At 49.0% G+C, this 24,338-nt stretch overlaps 1 protein-coding gene across 6 annotated transcripts in view; it reads right to left on the bottom strand.

The window, feature by feature from the left end:
• SRGAP2 (SLIT-ROBO Rho GTPase activating protein 2) overlaps positions 1–24,338 on the bottom strand; it is a 244,839-nt gene that overhangs the window by 3,830 nt on the left and 216,671 nt on the right. For 4 of the 6 annotated variants that reach the window (XM_031937250.1, XM_031937253.1, XM_031937251.1 and 1 more), the window contains exons 15-22: positions 20,344–20,421; positions 19,244–19,378; positions 17,192–17,297; positions 14,183–14,407; positions 10,023–10,102; positions 7,141–7,321; positions 5,550–5,696; positions 1,795–2,107 (exon numbers count right to left, since the gene is read on the bottom strand). In XM_031937250.1, the coding sequence (XP_031793110.1) occupies positions 1,795–2,107; positions 5,550–5,696; positions 7,141–7,321; positions 10,023–10,102; positions 14,183–14,407; positions 17,192–17,297; positions 19,244–19,378; positions 20,344–20,421 (1,265 nt within the window). Of the gene's footprint in view, positions 1–1,040; positions 1,136–1,794; positions 2,108–3,043; positions 5,281–5,549; positions 5,697–7,140; positions 7,322–10,022; positions 10,103–14,182; positions 14,408–17,191; positions 17,298–19,243; positions 19,379–20,343; positions 20,422–24,338 lie in introns of those variants that run through there. The other 2 variants (XM_031937254.1, XM_031937255.1) reach the window with 2 other exon arrangements.

Below are 24,338 nucleotides of genomic sequence, written 5' to 3'. Positions count from 1 at the left end.
TCTATCCATCATGTCAAGAGAGCACTGCCCAGGAGGGGGAGCCAAAGCTCACTGAGGTGAATTGCCTTCTGTGATTTACAATGGAAACCAGCTCAGCAAACAAGCATCACCACTGGCAGGGCTCCAAGAGAACCAAGGACCTTTGTCTGCAAGCCAGCGGCCTCCCTAGCAGCCCTCCCTGCCCCGGCCCTCCCCTCTGGCAGGCTCGGGTCTGGCCCCGCCCTCCCAGGAACCCCACTGGGGACTGGGCTGCGCCGGGCAGTTCTGGGCCGGACCTTAGCTTGGCAGCCATTCAACCCCCTCAGCCCCGAGATGTTCCCAGATTCAAAAACAGACTCCAGGACCCCCTCTCCCACCAGCCCCTCTCCGCAGCCAGGCCCCGTCCCCCTGGGACCAGGCCCCATCCCGCTGGGACCGGACCCCGTCCCCCTGGGACCGGACTCCATCCCGCTGGGACCGGACTCCGTCCCCGCTGGGACCGGACTCCGTCCCCCCTGGGACCGGGCCCCATCCCGCTGGGATCGGACTCCGTCCCCCTGGGACTGCACTCCATCCCACTGGGACCAGATCCTGTCCCCTTGGGACCAGTCCCCATCCCGCTGGGATCGGACTCCATCCCCCTGGGACCAGGCCCCGTCCCGCTGGGACCGGACTCCGTCCCCCTGGGACTGCACTCCATCCCACTGGGACCAGATCCTGTCCCCCTGGGACCAGGCCCCATCCCGCTGGGACCGGACTCCATCCCGCTGGGCCCGGGCCCCTCCACTCCTACGAGCCCCGTGCAGAGAAGGGAGCAGGGAGGAACCCCCAGGGGAGGGCAGCTTCCCACCATGACCTCACACCCAGAGACAGAGCCGGGGGCCTAGCAAAGCGAGACGTGTCAGGCACCCAGCTGGGCCGGGCCTGACCAAGGAGACATTCCCTGAGCGCGCACCACAGCCCAGCCAACAGAGACCGCCTCCGTCCTCCCAGGGGGAGCGGGTTCTCGGCTCCGCCAAAAGCAGGACAGTCAAGGGCAACAGGAAGCCCCTCGTACCCACCTGGACTAATGAAAATTATAGAGCTGAGGGAGACGTCTGAGTGCACTGCTTGGAGTGGCCGCGGCAGTCGGATTTTTAAAGATGGGACTAGCCCGCTAACATTTCATGGAAAACAAAAAGTCAAAAGGATGGACTAGAGACGAAAGGAGGCCCCTTGTTATGGGAGCTGGCCTCCGGGGAGACTCATCTGCACCCCAAGGTCTCATCCCCTCTAGGCCCAAGGACACGCTGATCATTGCTAGGTTTCTCTGGGCAGTGTCAGGACAGCAGGGCCAGGAAATGCTCTTGGGTCTGACAGGGAAAGTGGGGAGGGGGCGGGGAGAAAGGAGCACCATCGGATCCAAATCGGAAACAGGGGTGTCACAGGCATTTGGCCAGTTCCACTGCCATATCCCCAGGTCTTGGGGCCTAATTCCCTCGAGCTACAAAAGCCCAAAGGAGGACAATATATTGGGCATTTCATGTACAAACGCTAGCCTGGACAAGGGCAAGTTTTGCAAATAAGTAACAGTGGGCAAATGCTTAATTTGCACACATACAGTGAAGGAGCTTATATTTTTCTGCTCCCACTGGGGACCTTTAAAGGAGTGCTAGCAAATGATGCTTGTTGCAAAGTGCCTCCAGATGTGCACTGGTCAGCTGGTCATAAAAATGCCCTAAGTATTCTGTGTTCTTTGCTCTACGGTTGGGACTGACTCTGCAGGAGGTTCCTAGGAGCGACAGAGGGAAACTCCCAGCAAATCCCAGGTCTTACCTGTGCAATGACCTCAGGGTCCATGGGACGATGGTTGTTGAAGCTCTTGGACCTCCCGGCTGTCACCGTCTTCCGGATCTGGGGGCTGTCGAGCCGATTCTTCAGAGAGGAGTGTCGGCTGATGGAGTTGAGACCCCCGTGCGCGCTGGCGGAACACTTATCAGGCCCCTCCTTGGGGAGGCTCTGGCTGATAACAGGTTGGGAGGAGGGGCGCCCTGGGGAGGAGGAATCCAGGAGGGGGCTGCTTAGTCCATGGCCTTCACTCTGCCGGAAGGCTTTTCTGATGTTCCCAGACTCCGGCCGCTTCCTTTGCCTTTGGTCACAAACAGAAAGACAAGTGTGAGCAACAGCTGGCTCAGGTCCCAGCAGGCCCAGATCCAAGGAGAGGAGGGAAGAGGAAGAGGGATGAGTTCCTGTCATCCAGCATTTTTCCAGGGAGTGGGGGGGTTCTTGCCAAGGCTCCGCTGTCCCACGCTTCCATTACCCCACCCTCCCTACCCCACCCCCCAAAGCCTGGCAAAGGAGAAATGAATACTTACTGGTTGATGGTGGGCTTTGAGCTCCTGAGATGCAAATGGCTACGCAAAGGGAAAGTCTGATTATGTGAAACATGGTAATGGGAAGAGAATGACTCCCAGAGATGCCTTCACTCTGGCCCTTTCTTTCTTTTAAGCAGAGCATTACTCTGTTTTCAAGGGGACAGGGAAGGGAATGTTTACCATTCAACTTTTGAGAATCTCGATCCCCCAAATCATCAGCACAAGAGGGGTATGCCAGGTAATGGCATAAGGTGAAAAATGTGCAGACAAAAGGAAGAATTTCTCAAAAAAATGTGATACTTGAGGGGTTAAGGACAAATTTTATGAACTCTGATTAAAATTTTTTTTTTTTACTTCTTGAAACACCAAAGATGAGATTAAACTTCTCAAAGAACTGTGATACTTGAAGAGTTAAGGATGAACTCTGATTAAAACAAAAATTTTTTTTTACTCCTTGATACACCAAAGATGAGATTTAACTTGGCTCACAGTCAAATCATTTCAGGCCACTTAAAGCTCTGTGTAAACTCTACAATTAAATTAGATTGTCTGGCAATCTTGTGGTTACTGGGCACTGTTTTAGAACTTGCTAGTGTTCACTTGGATGCGGTTATGAAGGAACCAAATGAGGAAAACAGATTTATAGAGATGTAAAAGAAATTGCTTTCTGGGTCAGAAGGCTAGTTATACAGTTCTGTTCCTTTCTCCACTATTGAACAAGCTGGGGTGGGGGTGGGAAGGGACAGAACTGAGTTTGGAGAAGAGGAGGCCCTGCAGTGGGTCCATTGGTGCCAGGGCTCAGGGTCACATCTACTGATGAGGAAAAGGTCTCCCAAAGACAGCTCAAGCTAATGGGAGCAGCTCTAACTCAGGAGTTGAGAAAGCTGCATCAGCCTGGGCTTCAGGCCTCTGATCTGTAAAATAAAGGGCAGGGGAGGGGCCAAAGTGGTGGTGAGGGACCAGATATCCTTGGAGTCCTTTTCAGCTTCAACATTTTATGATTCTCTGGGTTTTCTTTTACTTTTGTTTTGTCCTGATCTGTGATTTCATTGGCGTTGGGAATTTCTGGTAAGGAAAGTACATTTTATGAGAACAGATCAGCAACTACTCTACAAATTCTAACCTTAGAGAGGTAGCATCGGGGATAAGAGGTCCAGGTCCAGCTAGTCAGGCCTGAGCCAGGTCTTAACTCTAGGTTTTTAAGACTCCAAGTCCAAATGGCTTTCTTTCTACTACATGAAGCATAGCAGCCCTCAAGTAGATTCGGGCCCTGCCCTTGTTTTTGTTCTATTGGCTACCTTTCCTGCAGTCTGAACAGGATGGCCAGAGTTTGGGTCTAAACTGCCTTAAGATTCTCTGCAAAGGCTAATCTGCCACACCCAGTGACTGTTCTACTCCCCACACCCATTTGTTTGGGGGTGGGGAGAAAGTCAGGGGCCCAGAGTGGTGCAGGGGAAGACACAGCTGGATCTGGAAGCCTGCTTCTCCTCCTTGTCCCTGTGTGACTGGGCCATCGCTTAATCTCTCTGGACCCCCCTTTCCAGATCTGAATCCATGATTTATGGTAAAGGAAGACAAAATTTGGGGGTTTTCATCATGGGGCCAAGAAGTCAGTTTTCGAAGAAGGGAACTCAAGGAAACTTCCCCCGCGGTTTGGTCTCTGATTTTTTCCATTGGTGGCACACTTTTAATTATTAAATTTTTTTCTTCCATGAATTCCTTTATACTAAAAGCAACAACTAAGCCGGTGGCTTAAAAAACCCATACACCTACACAGTTACCTTCTCCCCTGTTATTGGCTTAATTACAGGCTGGGATTATTGTGATTAGAACCTTATAATTAACACAACCTTGTAAATAAAGAACGAAAACAGGATTAGCCCACCATGACTTTTATTAGCCTGCCTTCTCACTAGGGTAGTGAGGTTGGGATTACCCCTTGGGTTGGGGAATGAATGTAATCCCCATTGTTTTTTCACCTACTGGCTTAAGTTACAAATAGTTCTGAATAAGGAGGTAAGTGGATATTTCTAGGGTGGAATTAACTCAATCTCCCAACTTGCAGTTCAAGGGAAAACTATAAGAGGGTCGAGCAGGTCCCCTAACCATCCCCTTTCTGCAACTAGCTGGAGAAAACAAAAGGAAAAATAATCGGCAGAAAGATCTAGGCGACCTGATATGGTTTAGAAACAACAAGCACGTTTATTCTCCTTCCAGTTTCAATGTCCAGAGGCTACAGTTAAGAGGTTTTCCTGGAGCCAATTTTTTCATTCTTCCAAAGCCATATCGGAGTAAAAACTATGCTTCACTGCTGGTTCATGAGCACAGCCTAGGGCCTGCCGCCATCTTATTGGCGCTGTCCCTGGTTTCAGGGCCTAGGAGAAGAGGTGACGGGTGGAGGAGCTCAGGACGTGCCCCGTGAGGAGGCAGAGATGAGACCAGATGTCCAAGACCCAGAAGGAGACCCGAAGAGGCCGAGGGCCATGGATATAGAGCGGGAGGGGGGCGAATGGCGGGCCCTAGCTCACTGCCTATGTGACAATGGAAGCTGGGGAGAGAAGGCTGAGGCCGCATGAAGACCGGCACGTCTTTTCTTCTGGGGCGAAGGGGCAGAATGACGTGGCAGTGGGACATGGTGGGGGGGCTAGCAAAGGGGCAATGGTGATCTTTTCCTCCATAGGAGAGAATCCCAAGAGCAGGGAGCAAAACACACCAAGAATCAATCATTAATATCAGCCTAAAACTCCCAGGCCCTCAGCCTTGGCAGAAGAAAGAATCTATGATTAGGGAAGAGTTAGCAAGGAGACAGGACCAAAGGAGCCCCTCGGCAGAACAGTTTGGTCCGTGTTGTCTAGGACAAACTCAGTCACTTGGCCACTGGCCACTCTTGAGCTTTGGATAACAGCTTCAGACCTAGGATTCCCAGGTGGGTTCCTGGTGACAGACACTGTAGGGACACAGAGAGAGAGAGTGCCCCTTTGTAGCCTGGTGGTGTCCAGGAGGGAGCCGCGGCTATCACTGAAGCTTGCAGAAGCTTCCTCGTCCCCATCCATCTAACCGGCAGCAATGAGGGCATGCAGATCGTTAGCGGGGAAGCTGAGTGACTTGAGCAATCTCCCTAGGTGCGGTGCGGGGACGGAGAGGAGAGTTAGGGTTATTCTGGGGGAGAGCTGGGGGAGGAGAGGTCAGAGAGCAGAGAACGAAAAGCAGGCTTACTTGTTGATGTTTGCCAGATAAATATCGGCCACATGACCCCCACTGGGACAGCTGGCCCCCGCTCTGGCGGTCACCTTTTCTTCAGGTGGCTCACACATGACCTCAATCTCAGACTTGGGGCTGGACCTCTCTGCGACACCGTCCTCGCTGGGGGAGAGGGGGAGGCAGGCAGGGAAGAGGGAAAACAACATAACACAGAAAGCAGCGTTAAATCAGCAACACGGCCACCCAGCACAGACACACACACACACACACACACACACACACACACACACACACATACACACTCTCCCCAGCAGAGCTCCAAGATGGCAGCCATACCCAGTGGCCCTGGGTGGGCTGGCCCTGTGCAAGGAAAAAGGGGGGCAGGAAAGCAGGGAGTTAGAAACCTAGGAACTGGTCTGAGTGATTTCAAATAGAATCAATAATCCAGCTGAGTGCTGTAGGCCCCTCAGGAACGCAGGGCAGGATCCAGCTAGAGGAAATCTGGAGCGCAGGCCTCTGCCTTCTACCCCAAGGCTGGGCTGGGCCAACCCCCGGAGAAGGAGGAGACACATCTGGGCCGCTGCGAATCTGCTCAGGCTTTGGCGAAGCTGCGTCGAGGCCGGTGGCCCCCTCACTCTGCCGGAGGAGTAAGCCCACTCAGAGCTTCCAAGCTGGCCCTCTGGCTAGTGATCACATTGGGAGGAAGATGACAAGAAAGCCCCTGCTGGCCCACAGCTCATCTTCTGCTCGATCTTGTAAAGAAGTCAGAATGCTAAGTTTAGGAGGGCTCTGGACGCACAGATCACCACCAGATTTGCGATGTTATCAACAGAGGGAACCAGAGCAAGCCTGGGGACAGGATGGGAGGGTGAAGACTTATTCAGGACATCAACCTTTAAGAAATTATATTGAGGGAAGGATTCTATAGATTGTACGCCCAACACCCAAGGTGAGGACGATGGGAGAAGGGGCGAGACACGCTTCTCAGGCTGGGCTTCGGCTCAGGGAGGATCTGCAGCCTGGAGGCCAGGACTCCAGAACTGGAAGGAACAGGACAGGGAGTCCCTAAACATGTCATTTCTCTCACAAACTTTCTCTCAAACCCACTGGATTTGCTGCTCCTCCTCCAATCAATCTCACCTGGGTCACTGAACTAAACTGGGTTACTTCAACAAGGCTACTTGATGCAAGTACTTCCTAGAAAGGCAGGAAGAACCTTCATCAGCAATGCTCATGTCTTTGGATTGGGTTTCTTTAGCTAAGAAACCAGTTTTGTTTGTAAGTGAAAAAACACTATAAATGAGATCAGTGGATAGCGTGAATACATATTTGCTAAAAAACCAAAAACCCCGGACAGGGTGAAGATTGTCCAGACCAGAAAGGGTTTTCCCAGGCTAAGAAGGGGATCCAGGAGCTGCCTTCTGTAGCCAGGGCTATCCGAGCATTAGTTCCTGGAATCTTTGGGGGAGTGGCTCTGGGGATGAACATCGTCCCAGACTGAGGAGACGGCTGACAGCCCCTGATTCACTGAGAGTCCGTCTCCTAGAGGCTCATCTTAGAAGTGGCACCAGTCACCCCGGCCCTGTGGCCTGAGGGCCCAACCTACGTGTCTTGGACCACGATGTATTGATGAGGGATGAGTCCGTCGATGCCGTTGTGTCGGCCCTCCCACCAGTCATCAGAAGCCCTGTGGTACAGCAGCAAGGAGGCTCCCTTCTTGAAGGACAGTTCCCGGGCTGTCCGGCCAATGTAGTCAAACTTGGCAATGGCCTCAATGGGCTCACACTCTGAAAGGAACAAGAAAGAAGAAAACAAAAATGATGAATACAATTTCAGGGAATCCCTTAATCTAGAGAGATTACTGCTACTCATCTGATTAGGAAATCCTCCTCAAGGAGGAGGATAGTGAATTGAGTTTTTCCTCCATTATGATCATCCCTTAAACTGGTATAAAAGGGAGGCCTTGCTCAGCACTCGCTAGCCCCTGCAGCCCTGGGAAAGCCTCCGAGGGAGAGTCCAGTTAGTAGGATGGCTCTCTGGCTCAGGAGTCCGTGCAGAATCACCAGACAACAGCCTTGGAGCGAGTGCTCTCCCAGGATATCTGCTCTTTGCTCTCTACTGGCCCTTTCTAGAGGGTGTCTATCGCCACCTCTCAATAACCTTTCCTCTTTGGCAGTTCAAGCAGCCTGTGTATGCTGCCTTCTTCCCAGCCTTGTTTTTGTTGGGGGAACATCACCAGCTCTCAAACTTCCAGGACCTTAAGCAATTAAGTCATGTTGTTCCTTTCCAAAGCATCCCCATCATCCCTGGGATTGTGGGGAAAACTATTTATTATGCTGTCTGGAAAAAAATTTATTTTTTAATAATAAATTAAATCTAATCTTATGACATTAATGGTTGTCCGCACCCAGAATGTTGTTGACCCTAGTAATGGCTACAAGGTATTTCTGATTCCCCCAGTTGGGATCCACCCAAAGCATTTTTGTTTTGGGCTATCCCACCAAGGAACTCCTGAGTGGTCCACTCCAAGCTTCTACTTTGGGTTACATTTATTCATATCTGTCTCAATCGACTTTGCTTTCAGATTGCCCTCTCAGCAAAATTGCTTAACTGTATGCAGGGGTTTCTTTGTCAAAATCCTGTATAATGTCAATCATTAAGAATCTGGGGAGAGGAAACCACCACCTGCCTTCCAGCTCTCTGTCCTCTACCAAATGATCTAACTGGTTTCTTTTGAAAACTTTCAGATTTAGGGTCTGTTCTTACAAACAACAGCACCTTTATAATACACAGTAATAACTGCTCAAACATCCCAAACGCCCCCAATGTCAATGGCTTACTACCCCTATCGCTTTCCAAGCCTGTACCAGCAGGATCGTACCTTAGACTTCCCCATCACACGGAACTTTGGCCCCTCTAAGACTCACTATTTACACCGTCCCACCACGTCCCCCTATCCCTCTTCAGTCACTTTTCATGTCTGTTATCACCACACTCAGAACTGACACCTCCGGCCCAGACATCTCTTGGTGACGCATGACTGGCCACTGCTGCTGACCCTTTATTCCTCTGAATGCATCTGGTCCCCGGGTAAATCCCACCTTCTGAAGACTGTGGCTTCTGGACTCCTGAGCCCCGCTGGGAAGTCTCCTACCTAAGCTGATTTGCCTCACTACACAGTGAGGAGCATACCCCCAACAAGCCTTTATTTTTGCTGACCAATTTCAGATCTCTTCCTCTGTCTGTGTCCCTCACTGCCCTCCTGTTTAGCCTGTGTAGTGGGAGCAGCCTTGACTCCCTTCCTCAAAGGGACTTAGCATTACTAACTCTTCTCCTTCCCTCCTTCACCGAAAAAGAGGCACTCAAAACTTCCCTCTGCTGTTAAAGGTATGGCCTTCCTCCTGTCATCCAGGTTTGAACTGTGGTATAATGCTCCAGTCCTCACTCACACTCACTCCATTATCCCATCTCACTGCTTTTCTACCTTACAACAGGACAGACCTCCGTCAGGCCCTGGTCACTCCTCCCTTGGACTGCTGCTTCCCACTTAGTGTCCCTGCCTCAAGTCCTTCCCTACTCCAATCTATTTTCCATTCAGCGACTGACATGAGCTTCCTGAAACTTCCCTACTAAGCCCCCACTCCATATTCTTCAATGGCTCCCTATTGCCTCAAGAACAAAATTCAAAGCTCTTCATGACTGGATTCTTTCCAACCTTTCCAAGTCTATCACAGTCTAGCTATTCTTTACATGTGACCCTCTATCTCCCACCTCCCCAGTGCAACACTGGCTACCTTCTGCAGCAGGGGGATGTACTCCCTCTTCTACTCCGGGATGACAGATGTGTCCCCAAACCAGAGAGGAACCAAAGATTTTGTGAGTGCCTCTGCACTCTCCCCATAATCCTGCACTTTGAGCCATCTGCTTGGGGAGGCAGAATTCCCAGCAAGGTGGGAGGCCCAGAGAGCTCAGTAGAATGTCCCACTTCCTCCTCACCCTGGAAAATGTGAAGGTACCTTCTCAGCTGTTGAGACTTTCAGAGCCCAAGTGAGCTTGACAGAGTGATTAGGAGTGGGGATGGTTGGAAGTGAGGAGGAGAAATATCCTGGCTAGGTAGGTCCTAATACATCAGAAGCAATGCAGAGCGGCCCTCAGATGGCTGAGCCTTCCACTTCTCAACCCACCCTGGGCCAACACTGTCTGGAATCTATCGCTTCTGCATCTTGTTACTTGGCATTAAGTCTGATCAATGAGGAGGAGCTAGCTAGAAATCACTAGGAACTTGGGTCATGAGTGAGGAGATTAGAGAACTGGTCGGGGAGCTGGGAATTGGGACCGCCCCAGGGTTATGAGCAGTTTGGACACAGGACTAGGATTTCCCACTCTCAGGTCCCCTCCATAGGATGGAAGTAGAGGGGCTGCGGCTGAAGGGCAGCCCCAGGCCACGGGATCGGCCTCCCCCCAGGGCCCTGTTGGCGGCACACATACCATCATCACTGGTGTGGTGGTCCACAGCGATGTCCTGGGCCGAGTCTTCAGCTGAGGTAGTCTCTCCGTGGGGGCTTTCACTGAAACCAAAGCAAACCAAAGTCACCAAAAGCACCCCAGGAGGAGAAGGGAGGACTTGCTGGTTTCCAGGGAAGAGCAAAGACACAACTGCATGTTCTGTCTCATAAAAGCCCAGCACCATGCTAGGCACACAGCGGGGAGGTCATTGTCCCCCACAAAACCTTACAAGTAGACTCTGGCGGTCACCTGAGGCAGCCCATCCCCTCCAGGATGAACTAGAGACAAACCAGCTGGGATAGCCTTTGCCCAACACCTTTTAGTAGGAGAGATGAGCAGCACAGGATTAAGGCAAGAGAAATTCTGGTGGAGGAATTTCTTTATGCCCAGGCAGCTCTCAAAAAGCCATCTCAATAAGCATCATTCAAGCTCTCTCACTTGTTCCTTCCCATCAGGCTTAATGCCATTCTGTGGTTTGGGGGCATCTCCAGTGGTGGGTAGGTAAAACATGGGGATGGGAAGCAGAGGCAGGGAGAAGAGGGGAGGTCTCTGGAAAGAAAGGGAGAAGGCTAAAAGAAAAGGAAAACTCTTGGCTAACATTGGGCTTTAGACGCTAGAATCAGGGGTCCTCAAACTATGGCCTGCAGGCCAGATGCGGCAGCTGAGGACATTTATCCCCCTTACTCAGGGCTATGAAGTTTCTTTATTTAAAGGCCCACAAAACAAAGTTTTTGTTTTTACTATAGTCCGGCCCTCCAACAGTCTGAGGCACAGTGAACTGTCCCCCTATTTAAAAAGTTTGAGGACTAGATTTTAATTATCCAAGTTTTCTCTGAGCTTGCCTGGACAGTTATTGAAAACTCTATCTAAAATCTGTCCTCCAGTTCAAATTTGATAAATAAGCCACTGAGGGATAGAGACCCTCAGCATGACCATCAAGTTTCCCCATGATGAGAGGCAGAGGACATCTCATCCATATCTAGTGATTCTTTCTTTCTAATAAATCTGGTTTCTTCTGAAAGCAAAGAGAGAGGATTTCTGAGTCAGCCTGAAACAAAGCACCATGAGACAAGGTCCTCTTCCTTCCACGTGTAGATTATGAAAGTTTTTCTCTTTATCTTCCCCCTTAGGGTCTCATGACTCATATAAATTAAGATAGTTTCTGAAGTTTCCCTAGGTATGCACTCAGCCGGGAAGTTTGGAGAAAATCAGAAAGCAAAAGGAAGAGACTAAAAGGTGCCATAAACCTCCTTCCAGTCTCCTCTGCCTGCCATGTAGTGGCCTTCCAGGGAATATCTAGACTGCTTTGCTAATACTGAAGGGCCAGTAAAGGAGGAAGGACTCAGCTCCCTGTTGCCATAGCAATGCAGAGAAGTCTCAGCTCTCCCCATCTCTTCTGGCCTCTCTCCAGCATTTTTAGGCCCCAGTCACCTCTTCTGTACTCCCTTCAGCCTCCTCCCTGAGGTGAGATGCTATGGTGGCTAGGGAAGGCTAAGAGATGGTAGTCCACAGGACAGCCTCCTTCCCTGCCTTTCCCACTTCTAAGCAGCTGATTCTTTTTTAAATACATATTGTTTTATGAATTATGTTGGGAGAGAAAAATCAGAGCAAACAGGAAAAACCATGGGAGAGATAAAAAAAAACAAACAGAAAAAAGAAGTGAACACAGCATGTGTTGATTCACATTCAGTTTCCATAGTTCTTTTTCTGGATGCAGATGGCACTTTCTGTCCAAAGTCTATTGGGATTGCTTTGGATCACTGAACCACTGAGAAGAACCAAAGTTTTCATAGTTGATCATCGCACGTTCTTGCAGTTATGGTGTACAATGTATTCCTGGTTCTGCTTGTTTTGCTCAATATCAGTTTGTGTAAATCTTCCCAGGCCTTTCTAAAATCAGCTTGTTCATTGTTTTTTATAGAACAATAATATTCCAAAGCCTTCATACACCACAGCTGGTTCAGCCATTCCCCAATTAATGGACATCCATTCCTTTTCCAATTCTTTGTTACCACAAAAAAAGCTGCTACAAACAGTTTTGCACATGTGGCTCCTTTTCCCTCTTTAGGCAGCTGATTCTTGACCCACCAGATGCAACTGTTCCAGGTCTTGCCTGATGCTGTCAGGACCCTTCTACCTATTTCCTATTTAATCATATGTTTTTTTTCCCAGGGCCTAGCTAGTAAAATCTGCTAACATAGGGAAATGAGAGAGCAACCTGGAGAAAGCGGAAAGAATATACTTGCTGGCTCCTCCCAGATACTGTCTTTGAGCAGAGAATCACTACTTACTATTTTAGCGCTTGAGCACAAAAGGGTAGAAATCCTTCCCAGTGCAAGGGCAAATAAGATTCAGAGAGCCTGGGGCCCAGAACTGTATATAGCATGGGAAGGTTTTGCCTGGACCCTTTGGGGTCTCCATCTGTGGGGATCAGGAGCAAGGTAGATCAGTGTGGTCCCTAGCCCAACAAATTCCCCTGGCCTCCCCATACCTAGCTGATAACTGGCTGAATGGGATCCAGATGGCTCCCTAGATGAGCTAGTTTGTTTTTAGCTGAAGATCAAAGAGTACTTGAGGAAGGAAGGGAAAGAGGAAGGGTTGGTAAGGGGTAAGAGGAAGGAGAAATCTGAAGGGACAGAAAAACAGCCCATCCCCATGTACTTAGCACTGGATGGGCACTTCTAAGCAGTCTCAGCGGGGGGAGGGGAGCAGCACACAGCTGGAAGGACCTTGCACTAAGCGCTAAGAGACGAGGTGGCTGTGAGAGGGAGATCCCCGAGGAAAGGAGGTGGAGGAAGGGGGGACATGAGGCCCGTCTTCCAAGATCCAAATGTTGGCTGTGTTGAAAGGCAATCGGACCCGTTTTCTGCAGCTTCAGTGCAGAGCTGGGACCAAGGGCTCTCTGTTCTAGGGCTTCAGATTTGGGCAGGTGAGAAGGTTGGTGAGGGAGGGAGCGAGTTCTCTGTGACTCAGATGCTTTCAGCAGAGGCCTGTTCCAGGGAAGGTCCTTTTTATCTCAGACCTAGGACCCCCCCCCCCCCAACCCTGGAGTTACACCACGTTCTGGATGACAGAACCCTAGCCACTGGGAATTCTCCAGCCTGCGTGGATGCCCACCCTTCTCTCTACAGTCTTGGGGGGAAAAGGGTAATATAACCTAGGGTTTCTCACAACCTTTAGTCAACAAATTCTTCATGGAGGACTTCTCTTCCCAGGGATCTTCTCTCTCCCCTCCCCTGTTAGAGTGTGACATCTTTGGGAAAGGGCCCCCATGCATAAAACTCTTCCTGGCACTGAGAGGGTGCCATCAACTGGGGAATGGGCGGCTGAGCAAGCTGGGCTGTAGGACTGGGATGTGGCAGTTTCAGAGAAGCCTGGGAAGGCCCAGAGGGACCAATGGGCAGTCACGTGACCAGAGCCAGGAGATAGAAATAACACAATCACGGTCACATTGTAAAGTCAGATGGCTTTGACTTAGGGGCTCGGACCCACACAAGGAGCCACCACGACTCTGGAGGACTATGAGGAAACACGCTGCCCTCCTCCAGACAGGGGGGTGGGGTGGGGGATGGGCCAAAGTGCAGAATGAGGCTCGTTTTGAGGGGTAGGCCATGGTGAGAATGTTTTGCTTGACTCCATTTGTTTGTAAGAGGAGTTTTATCTTCCTGATTTTCTCAGTGGAGGGAAAGAAGGCAAAGCTTCACGAAAATAAAATTTAATTTAATTAAAAAGAATGTAATCTCCTTGAAGGCAGGAGCCATTTCCTTTTTGTCTTTCCCTCCTCGGTGCCTAGCACAGTGCCAGCACTTAAGAGGTGCCCAATAAATACTGTGTGCCTGAGTGCATGGCTTCTTTGATGGCAGTCTGGCACTCCTTGTTACCTTCCACAATTTCTATCATTCCACTGGATAAAAGGAATAATTTAGGGAATGATTTGATTTGCCTCCCAGCTGGTGGAATTCCTTCTCCTGGGGATCCTGGGGATCTTTATAAATGGGGTACGGCATGAGGTGGGCCACCAGGAGTTGCAAACAATTTAAGGTGAGTGCTGAGGGCTCAGCGTCCCTAATCTGCATTGGCCCCCTTGGGGACAGTGGGGGAGGACAATGGCCACTCCTCGGCTTCCTTCCCCACCCACCTACCAATAATCCTCCATGCTTCCTCCTGTGCTGTAGACGGGGCCCTCCAGCTCCCTGGGGCTCGGGAAGATGTTCTCATGCTGGATGATGATGGTTTTGATGAGCTCGTTCACATGGGCCTGGCAGGAGACCTGGTCATGGCCTTCGGGCACCGACATCAGCGTGGGCCCAAAGCAGATGGCGAGGTTGTAGGGATCCATCATGTTCTCTTCACTGAACTGTGATAAACTACAGGAGACGAAAGAGGGAGTGGGATGAGGGCAAGCAGGGGGGAGCTTGCATGAGTGCACGCGGACGGCTATCACAGGAGGCATGGCCAAGAGCAAAAACAGAAGCTCTGCAGATTGCCACCTGCCCACTCTGGGCTCCGGATGCCCCCCAAGCTTCCTCAGCCAAGAGGATACAAGTGACTCCAGCAAGTCTGCATTCAGGGGCCTCCCCAAACGGTGAGTCCCCCTTCTCCACCGTCTGGCTCCCCTTTGACCTCAGCCTTTCCCACGCCCCTCCCAGCTTCTCCAACCCCCCTGGCTGAGGGGCCGAGGGGTCTGACAGGCTCAGGAACTCCTCTCTGCAAGCATCTTCTCAGTTCACCCTTTGGGCTGGGGTGGCTACCGTACGGGGCTAAGTAGTCTGGGGACTCCCAAGGTGCCCTGGTTATTACAGGTTATTGTACATCTTGCTTTACAGCAAAATGACCGCATTATTGAGCTGACTTCTCTCCAAGCCCTGGGCTTATGAAAGAGGGGGAAAAAAAGCCAAGCGATTAACTTTCCTATTCTATCAAGCCAGCATATTAAAAACAGCTGATGCAATTGTTTTTCATTTTCATAACATCCCCACAATTAGCACATCCAGGATTTATTCAGGAATAGGTCAACATGCTGTTCAGCTTCTAAAGGAGTTTTCCTCTAGATGCAAACAGATTTTGTTAATGGGGATTTATTTATCCTGGGAACTCCCTCCCCAACATGTGGCTCCCTCCCCCAACAGCTGCTGTAGCTTCATATTCAGCCTGGTCAGGACCTGAATCCCTAAGTGAGCTGCCACCACCTACTGAGCCCTCGCCACTCCCCAACAGACTAGGGTCACTTGCAGAAACATCCCCTTTCCTTTTTCAGGGCTCCTCCAGGTCCTCTCTTTCAACTTCCCTCCCTCATGGGCTGTACTACTGAGCCTTCAGGCCTGTGAGACATCCCCATAAGGGATGAAAGACCTTTTATGCAGAAGCCAGTTCGGAACCCAGGAGGTGTTGAAGAGCCTGCTGGGGAGCTTTTCATAGGACAACATATGGTCTTCTCTTATCTCTTCCCCAAGTCAAGTCTGAGGTCCATACTGAGATATCATGTGCCTCTCACCAGAGCGTATCCAAATTCTAAATATTGTTGGCTTTCTATTACGTCTGCAATGTCAATTCTTTACATTATATTAGTTAATTCTATAAAGTGATCTGAATTTTCCATTTCTGAGTGATTTAGGAGGAAGCTGGGTGATGGAATGGAAACAGGGCCAATTTGAAGTCAGGAAGATCTACCTCAAATATTAACTATATAATTCTAGCAATGGGCACAATGGACACAGTGGCTTCTAAGGTTCCTCACAAATCTCCATCGATAGATGCTCTGATGAAAGAAAGGTCAACTCTTTCAGATCAATTGGCTGGCCTGGCATCGGAATCTATGTCCCATTTCTAAAACTCACCGGCCTTACAGTAGAATTGGGAACAAGAAGGCAGTGTTGCTATCACATTTGGATAGTGATATATTTGGTTCTACTAACTTTTATTTTTTTGGTTTGTAAGCCACTTTGCACAGTGCCTGGCACACAGGGGCGCTGCAGGGCTTCTTTCCTCTCCTCCTTTATAGGGACGAGCCGCACATTACATCCCACACCTGCCCATGCGCGGCCCCAAGTCCTGTCTCCACCAGGAACTGCCCCACCTAACTGGGACACACGCAATCCCCGAGGCTCCCCGCTTGGGAGGAAGGACCCCTGGCCCCTGCGCCCACTGGTTGTTTTAGGAAGTGCTGTGGTACTTTGGGATGGCCTTCTGAAACCCGTGCAGCACCATGTGTTCTTGAACAGTGGTCACTTATCTAGTAGCCGCCAGAGACAGGATTGTGGCTCCAGACACATCTCACAGCCTTGAGTCTGCATGGCTCACTTCCTCTACTCACACACACACACATGCACTAAGTCTGTCTCTCTCTCTCTGTGCGTCTCTTTGTCTCTCTCCATCTCTCTGTTTCTGTCTTTTGCTCTGTCTCTCTCTCTCTCTCTCTCACACACACACACACACACACACACACACATACACACACACACACAGCCTCTGCATGTCTCACAGACCCACACTGCGCACAGATCACAGCCAAAACAGACATTCTGCTCAGGGACAGCCGGGGTCCTAAAGACCCCCACCTCACTCTCGCCCCCGGGGCAGATCCCACCTTCTGCTTTGGGGTGTCAGGTGGTCCCTTTCAGGAGGGGCGAGGCCAGGACCGGAGCAGTGACTGGCTGCTGATCAGCTGACCCCTCCAGAGCCTGAGGGACTTAGGGGTGATGGAAAGCGGTTCCCAGCCCCTCCCTGCCTCCACATTGGTGGTGGGGCCTGATCAGTGTCGGCCCGGACACCACAGGGACAGGCATTAGAAATGGGCGGCTGCTGGGCCCCTTCGTACACTCAGCCAGGCTAAGACGTAAGCTAGAAAGGATAAAGTGGCAGCAGAGAGGGAGAGGGAAGGAGACCAACGCTGTGAGCCGCCCTCCTCTGGCACTAGGCCCTTAGCAGTAACTCACTGGGCTCCTCAGCGTCCTTGAGCCACAGCTGCTATGACCCCCCCTTTACAAAAGAGGAAGCTGAGGCTGGGAGCGGTCACGGGGCCAGTCCCCAGAGAAGATGTCCCGGGTGCCCTGGGGCTGCCTGGAAGGGGTGGGCCGTGCTGACCCGCTCTCCCGGGGTCTGAATCCCAGGCCCCTCCCTCCCACAGGGCTAGAAGAGGGAGCGCTACTCACTGACTGAGGAAGGCGAAGAGGTATCTCATGATGACCAGCGTTGTCTGGGGCAGGACCAGGAGGACTTTCCGGATGTGCAGTGCTCTCTCCTGAAGGTTATCCATACCTGAAGGGAGAACACACGGAGCTCTCTGTCTCCCCCGCTCGGCTTCCCCTCGAGCCCAGCCAGGGGCAGCCCCAGGTCCAATGAGAGCCCCCGAGGGTCAGCTCTGCTCAAGCAGGCCAGCAGCGGTGACGGCCGGCACAGGCCTAGGAAGCAGCATCTACAGCTACCTGACCAAAGGGCCAGAGAAGAGACGACCTGGCCCAGAGCTCGGGAACCCAGAGCGGTCCCTATCCGGGTTTGTCCCTGCATTTCTCACTGGGCGGCTGCTCAGAGCCCTGGCCTGGCGAGGGTAGATGTCCGGCAGGGTGCTTACAGACAGGTGAACCTCCAGACCCCAGGGCAAACAAGCGCCCGGCCTGAAGGCCATCTGCCAGGGCAGCCACCAAGGGCCACCTTCAATGCACGCCCCTGGATCAAACTCAAAACCCGCGGTGGGAGGGGAGCCTCAGGGACTTTGGGAAGCAACCCTCTGCTCCCAGTGTCACTCCCTGCACCCCCAGGAGTGGTCTGTCCTTCAAAGCTGCCAGAAACCTCCACAAGAACGAGGGAGGGAGCTGACCCAAGCTTCTGCCAAAGCCACCCCCTACAGCCGCTGGTGATGGCCGAGCCCAACACCCCGGAGGAAGAGGGCTCATGGGCTGGATGAGACTCAATAGTGCCCCCCACGCCCACAGCAGGCACCTAACGGGGCACCAGGGCACAGAATTTGAGATTTCTTGGGGCCTCAGATTCCCCATGTAGAGTAAGGGGGTCAGTGACCCCCTAAGTCTCGTCCAGCTCCAAATCTAAAATCTTATCACAACCTAATTCCCTTTTGTTGAACTAACATCCAATTCAATTCAAATCAGAATTGGTACTACTTCTATGGCCTACACCATAGGCATCAGAACTGTAGAGAACCAGATTAAAATGTAACTGGGAAATAGTTAATAAAAATAAGTAAAGATACAATTTAATGTAGATGACATTAATTTTCTACATTTTCTAAGTTTTCCAAGTCAATAGGCAGCCCCCAGGAATCCATTTCTCTGTGTTGGACACTACTGTTCTCTGTCTCTCTTTCTGGTTCTTTGTTGCCATTTCTATACACACAGAAGACCCGTGTCCCCAATGAGAAGACACCACATTTATGTACATAACAGATAGAGTCATGCCATTTCTAGCCAGACAGGCAGAAAAAAAAGTGGTGAAATCTGGGCTTTTTTTTTTTCTGTGTCATGGAAGGTACAGACACTATTTTTAAAGCCTCAAATTATTGAAGATGATTACCTTTTATGGGAATATACCAAAAACATTTGGCAAAAAGATAATAAAAAGCAGAGCAACAACGAAATTTAAGACAGAGGCAGAGCCAGGGGGAAAAAGTCAAGAGCTGCTAAAGTCCAGTGCAAGGACCCCAGTTTGAGAGCTAGAAGGGGATTATGTGGTGATTGGGTCCAACCTCATTTTACAAATAAGAGACTCAGGAGTCAGAGATTAAGACTTGCCCCATGTGGCCCAAGGGGGTCTTTGGTCTCTATACCCAGCCTCCTTCCCTTTATGGGCCTCTTCTAGACTCTTTATTTTCCTTTTTTCTTTCTTTTTCTTTGGGAAGGGAGTGAGGAAGCTGAGGTTAAGTGACTTGCCCAATCACACAGCCTGCAAGTGTTAAGTGTCTGAAGCTGCATTTGAACTTGGGCCCTCCTGACTCTAGAGCTGGTGTTCTGTCTACTGTACCCTCTAGCTGGCCCCCTCCTAAGACTCTTACCAAACAAAAAGATCGATTACCACTCTTTCAGCCCCAGGTGTCGAGGCGGTCATGAAGAGGGGAAACTAACAGAGAAGGGAAATTACAACTTGGAGGAGAAAAGAGAATCCTATGGGGGGTGTTCTGCCTGTGGCAGAAGGTTCAAGGGGAGAGAAGGCTTGCTCTGCCGGCTGGATCAGTCTCATAATGCGTCACTTACTGACACAGGACATCAAGTCAGGGAAGATGTCCTTGGGGAAGAGGGGGTGTTCCAGCCCCCGGAAATAAAGCTTCAGAACACCTGCTATGGAATCCATGTCATGGTCATTCTGGTCTCCGGCCAGCGGGTCCTCTCCTGGGAACAACAAATGCAAAGCAAAGACAAATGGTGAAACTGCCTCTGAAAGGGGAGGGGGTGAGACGTTTTAAAATCCCATTTCCTTGCTGAATGGTAAGCTCAGAGCAGTAAATAAGGCAAAGGTTTTTCTCAGTGAACTGTTCAAAGATACAAGCCATGGGACCATCCCTCTCCTCTCTGGCCCTAGGCACGAGGCCATTTTGCGTACCATGAAGGTCACAGGTGGCTACAGAATGGGCATCCGGGGACGGCAGGCCCCTCAGCCTCGGAGGACACAGACACCAGCCGGCTCATCCGTCCCAGCTTTTGTGGTGCCAATCTGGCACAGGGGCGCATTCCGGGGGGCACAGAATAAGAGAGGCAGGGACACCGGGAGCATCTGCTGCTTTTGGAGTCCCAGGGGCGGTCTGGTGGTCAAGGCCCCAAGGGCAGAAGGAGAAGGCAGGGAGCATCGGCTCCTCAGAACAGCTCAGAACAAAGGACACCTACTTAGAGGAGAACAATCGTCCCAGAGCTCCCCATGGAAAATTTCACATCAGATGTAATTAGATTTAATGATAGGACCAACCTCAAACTGAAACTATATATATCCATTACAGTGACGGAAATTACCAAAGCTTGCCCATTACCTTAATAGCCCACAAGATAATAAATGGGCTACAATGAACGGGTGCATTATCTTTGATATTAACTGCCGCCAAGGGTTCTGAATGAAGCCATAAACTGCCCAGATATCCCAGTTAACTTCTTGAATTTCAGTAGATCATCTGCTACAAAGGATATAGATGAATGGGGCTGAGGAGGGAAGGCAGAACTGGGACAGGACCTGGATTCCCATCGCTTGTGATGTAGGCGCAGGCTTGGAAAGTGCCAGCTCCTGACTGGGGGGGAGGGCAGAGAAGGCTAGCTGGGCCCGGGCCCCCGAACAGGTCTTCCTCCCAGCTGCAGGGGCTTTCCCTTACCTCTCTCAAAGGCGTTTTTGATGTCGTTCACCTCCACTTGGGAGCCAGAGACCCGGAATATCCCTTCATGTTGCAGCCCTGGAAAGACATGGGAAGGGGAATAGTCAGGAAAAGGAAGAGACTAGCTGACACGCCTCTGCTGGAGCCAGGAAGTACCCTAGTCATGAGCTCACCTAGTTTCTGTTCTCTTTAAGAATTCAAAAACATATCATACATTTAAACAATTAAAGAAATTGAAAGGGCTTCATCTTCACTAGTGGAATAAAGGTCCGACTCAGTTCTGCCTCTGAATTTCTGAGACTCTGGCAAGTTCCTCCTTATAATCCTACTGAGAAGTATTACAAGGCTAATGGGAGACAGACCGGTATCGTGATACAGGCCTGGACTTGGAGTAAGGAGGAGCCGGCTTCAAATCTAATAGGGGACATTACCTATGCCAAGTCACTCCCCTTCACAGGCCTCAGTTTTCTCATCTGTAACATGAGAGGGTTGGATTTCACTTTTCTAAGGTCCCTTCTAAGTCATAAAGTCATGATCCTACTCTCCTTGACTGGGAGTTTGCATCCATACAGTGGGAAGAGGAATTTCTGACATTCTCCACACTGAAAGATGGGTAGAAGGTTGGAGAGAAACCAGTAGCAGAAACACAGTTTTTAATTTTTAAAAAATTTTCGTAAAGTTTTTTTAAACAGTACTTTATTTTTTATTTTAATAATTGTTCCAAAAATATGTCAATAGTTTTCAACATTTACCTTTGCAAAACCTAGTGTTCCAATTTTTTCTTCCTCCCTCCCTTGTTTCCCCTCCCCAAGACAACAAACAATTCAATATAGGTTAACATGTGCAATTCTTCTGAACATATTTCCATATTCATCATGCTGTGCAAGAAGAAATAGATCAAAAGGGAAAAAACACAAGGGAAAAAAATCAAGCAAACAACAACAACAAAATGAAAATATTATGTTGTGATTCAGTCTCCAAAGTATTCTCTGTAGATGTGGATGGTTCCTTCCATCGTTAAGTCTATAAGAATCGCCTTGAATCATATCATTCAAGAAAAAAGTCAAAACCATCACAATTAATCATCACATAACCTTGTTGTTGCTGTGTACAATGTTATCTTGGTTATGCTCACTTTTCTTGCATTGGTTCATGTCCTAAGTCTTTCCAGGCTTTTCTGAAATCAAGTGTGTTCATCATTTCTTTTCTTTTTGGTGAGGCAAAAAAATGACTTTTAGTGACTTGCCTAGAGTCACACAGTTAGTAAGGTGTTAAGCATCTGCCATATTTGAAATCAGGTCCTCCTGGCTTCAGGATTAGTACTCTCATCATTTCTCAAAAAACTATGATATTCCATTACCTTCATATATGATAGCTTATTCAGCGTTTCTCCAAATGATGGGCATTCTATTCATTTTTTGATTCTTTGCCATTACAAAAAGAATTACTACAAACATTTTTTGCACATGTGGGTCGTTTTCCCTCTTTTATGATCCCTTTTGAGACACAGACCCAGTAGAGACATTGCCCTTTGAGCATTATTCCAAATTGCTCTCCAGAAGGGATGGATCAGTTCATAACTCCACCAACAATGCATTAGTGTCCCAATTTTCCCACATCTCCTCCAGCATTTGTCATTATCTTTTCCTGTCATCTTAACCAATTTGAGAAGTGTGAGGTGATACTTCAGTGTTGTCTTAACTTGCATTAAATAGTACTTTATACTTTCCCCAATTATATGTTTTTTATTTGTAGTACAATAGTTTTGTGGTCAGAGGATGGTGTTTGCTTGAATATCAGCTCTGTAGTCCTGCTATTAGTCTCCTTGACCTTCCTGATCTTGGCTGCACGCCTTCTTATCTTTGGGTTTCAGCATCCTTTATTTATAAAATGTGGGGGCTGGACTGGATGACCTCTAAAGGAACTTCCAGCTCTAGAGCTTATCAATCTATGATTCTACACTTGCAGGTGCCTGCTCTCATAATACAGTGTCGTTAATAGCAGCATAATTAGCTGGGCAAATTATTTTTCCTCCAGAAAAATGGATAAGCACATTAATACAACTGTACTATCTCATGTCCTAAGACTGAAGTTCCAACCACTCCAATAGTAGCTCACTTACTTGTCTGATGTAAAATTTACAAAATGTTTTCCTCACAAGAATCTGCTGGTTGTAGCCAGGAAATATAAGTGCTCTCTTACTTTAACTGAAATATGTGGGCTTAGAGACCTAAAGGCCCACCGCCCAGGGATCCTGCAAGGAGCAAACTCTTCATAACTTGGCCCCTTCCTCCTTTTTTGGCCTCCTCATTCCTTATACCTCCAAACATTCTCTAAACCAGCTAAACTAGCTCACAGACTTTTCCTAGAACCCAACACTCTCCTCTCCTCTCCCTGTCTTTGCACTATGTCCTCCTAGACCTTCCCCTTTTGCTTCTGGGCTTTCCTCGCTGCCTCCGAATCCCCCTTTCAGGCATGGCCTGGATACCCTTCCAGATGACTCTGTCTCTTCTGTGTCTATCTAGTCACATTTGTTACTTCCATTAGACTCTGCTCCATGCGGGCAGGGACTGCCTTTCACCTTTTTTGGCACTTTGAGCCCCTACTGTGTTCTAGGCAGAGAACCTGGAACACAGCAGGCACTTAAAAGTTTGCTGACAGACAGACTCACGGACTGACAAGCCAAGATTCATACCCAGCTCTCTCCTAGCTCCGCGCTTGGCACTCTTGCAATGACATTAGGCCATCTCCTCACAGTATAATGGCAGCAGTAAACTTACACTTATTTAATATTTTGCTGTTTATATGTCCAAAGGGCTATCAAACTGTGCATACCCTTTGACCCAGAAGTAACACTCCTGGGTCTGTATCCCAAGGAAACCATAAAGGAGGGAAAAGGACCCACATGTGCAGAAACATCTGTAGCAGCTCTTTTTGTGCTAACAAAGACCTGGAAAATGAGTAGATCCCCATCAATTGGGAAATGGGAAGGTATATGAAGGTAATGGAATATTATTATTTTATAAAAAGTGATGAACAGGTTGATTTTAGAAAGGCCTGGAAACATTTACATGAACTGCTACCGAGTGAAAAAAGCAGAACTGGGAATATATTGTACATGAAAACAGCAAGAATATGCAATGATTAACTATGAAAAGCTTGGTTCTTTTCAATGGTTCAGTGATTCATGGCAATTCCAATAGACTTTGGACAGAAAATGCTGTCTGCATCCAGAAAAAGAACTGTGGAGATTCAAAGTAAATCAACACCTGCGGTTTTCTTTTTTCTTTTCTCTCTCCCATGGCTTTTTCCTTTTGTTCTGATTTTCCTCTCCCAACATAATTCATAAACCAATGTGTATTAAAAATATATTAATTTAAAAAATTTTGCAGTTTATAAAATGGTTTCCTCACAATCACCTGTGAGGGAGTATAAATATTATTATTCTCCTCATATAGAAAAGAAAACTTAAAATTATACAGTTTAACATTTTTTGTTCCCACAGTTACATATTTAGTGGATGGCCAAGGCAAGACTTGAACCTTAGTCGTCTGCCTTTTGATTCAATGTTCAGGATACTAGAGGATGCTGCATTGCATATAAAAGTGGCATGAAAATGTGGGTGAGGGTATGCTTACCTGTTGCCCCCAGGTCCTGGCCCAAAATTCCAGCTCTGTCTATCAGACAGAGATGGAGAACATAGGAGAAGATGGGAATAAATCTGAATACAAAAGGCACTTAGAAACAGTACACTTCAGACATAAAACTATATTATAAAGCAGCAGTCATTAAAGCCATTTGGTACTAGCTAAAAAATAGAGTAGTTGCTCAGTGGAATAGGTTATATACACAAGGCACAGTAGTCAATGACTATAGTAATCTAATATTTGATAAACCCAAAGACTCCAGCTTCTGGGATAAGAACTCACTACTTGACAAAAATTGCAGGAAAAATTAGAAAATTAGAAAATAGTATGGCAGAAACTAAACCATTG

The sequence above is a fragment of the Sarcophilus harrisii genome, chromosome 4 (assembly GCF_902635505.1).
Source record: "Sarcophilus harrisii chromosome 4, mSarHar1.11, whole genome shotgun sequence".
Lineage (NCBI taxonomy): Eukaryota > Metazoa > Chordata > Mammalia > Dasyuromorphia > Dasyuridae > Sarcophilus > Sarcophilus harrisii.
The sequence above is the reverse complement of the archived record's forward strand: the minus strand, read 5'-3'. Positions and strand labels throughout refer to the sequence as shown.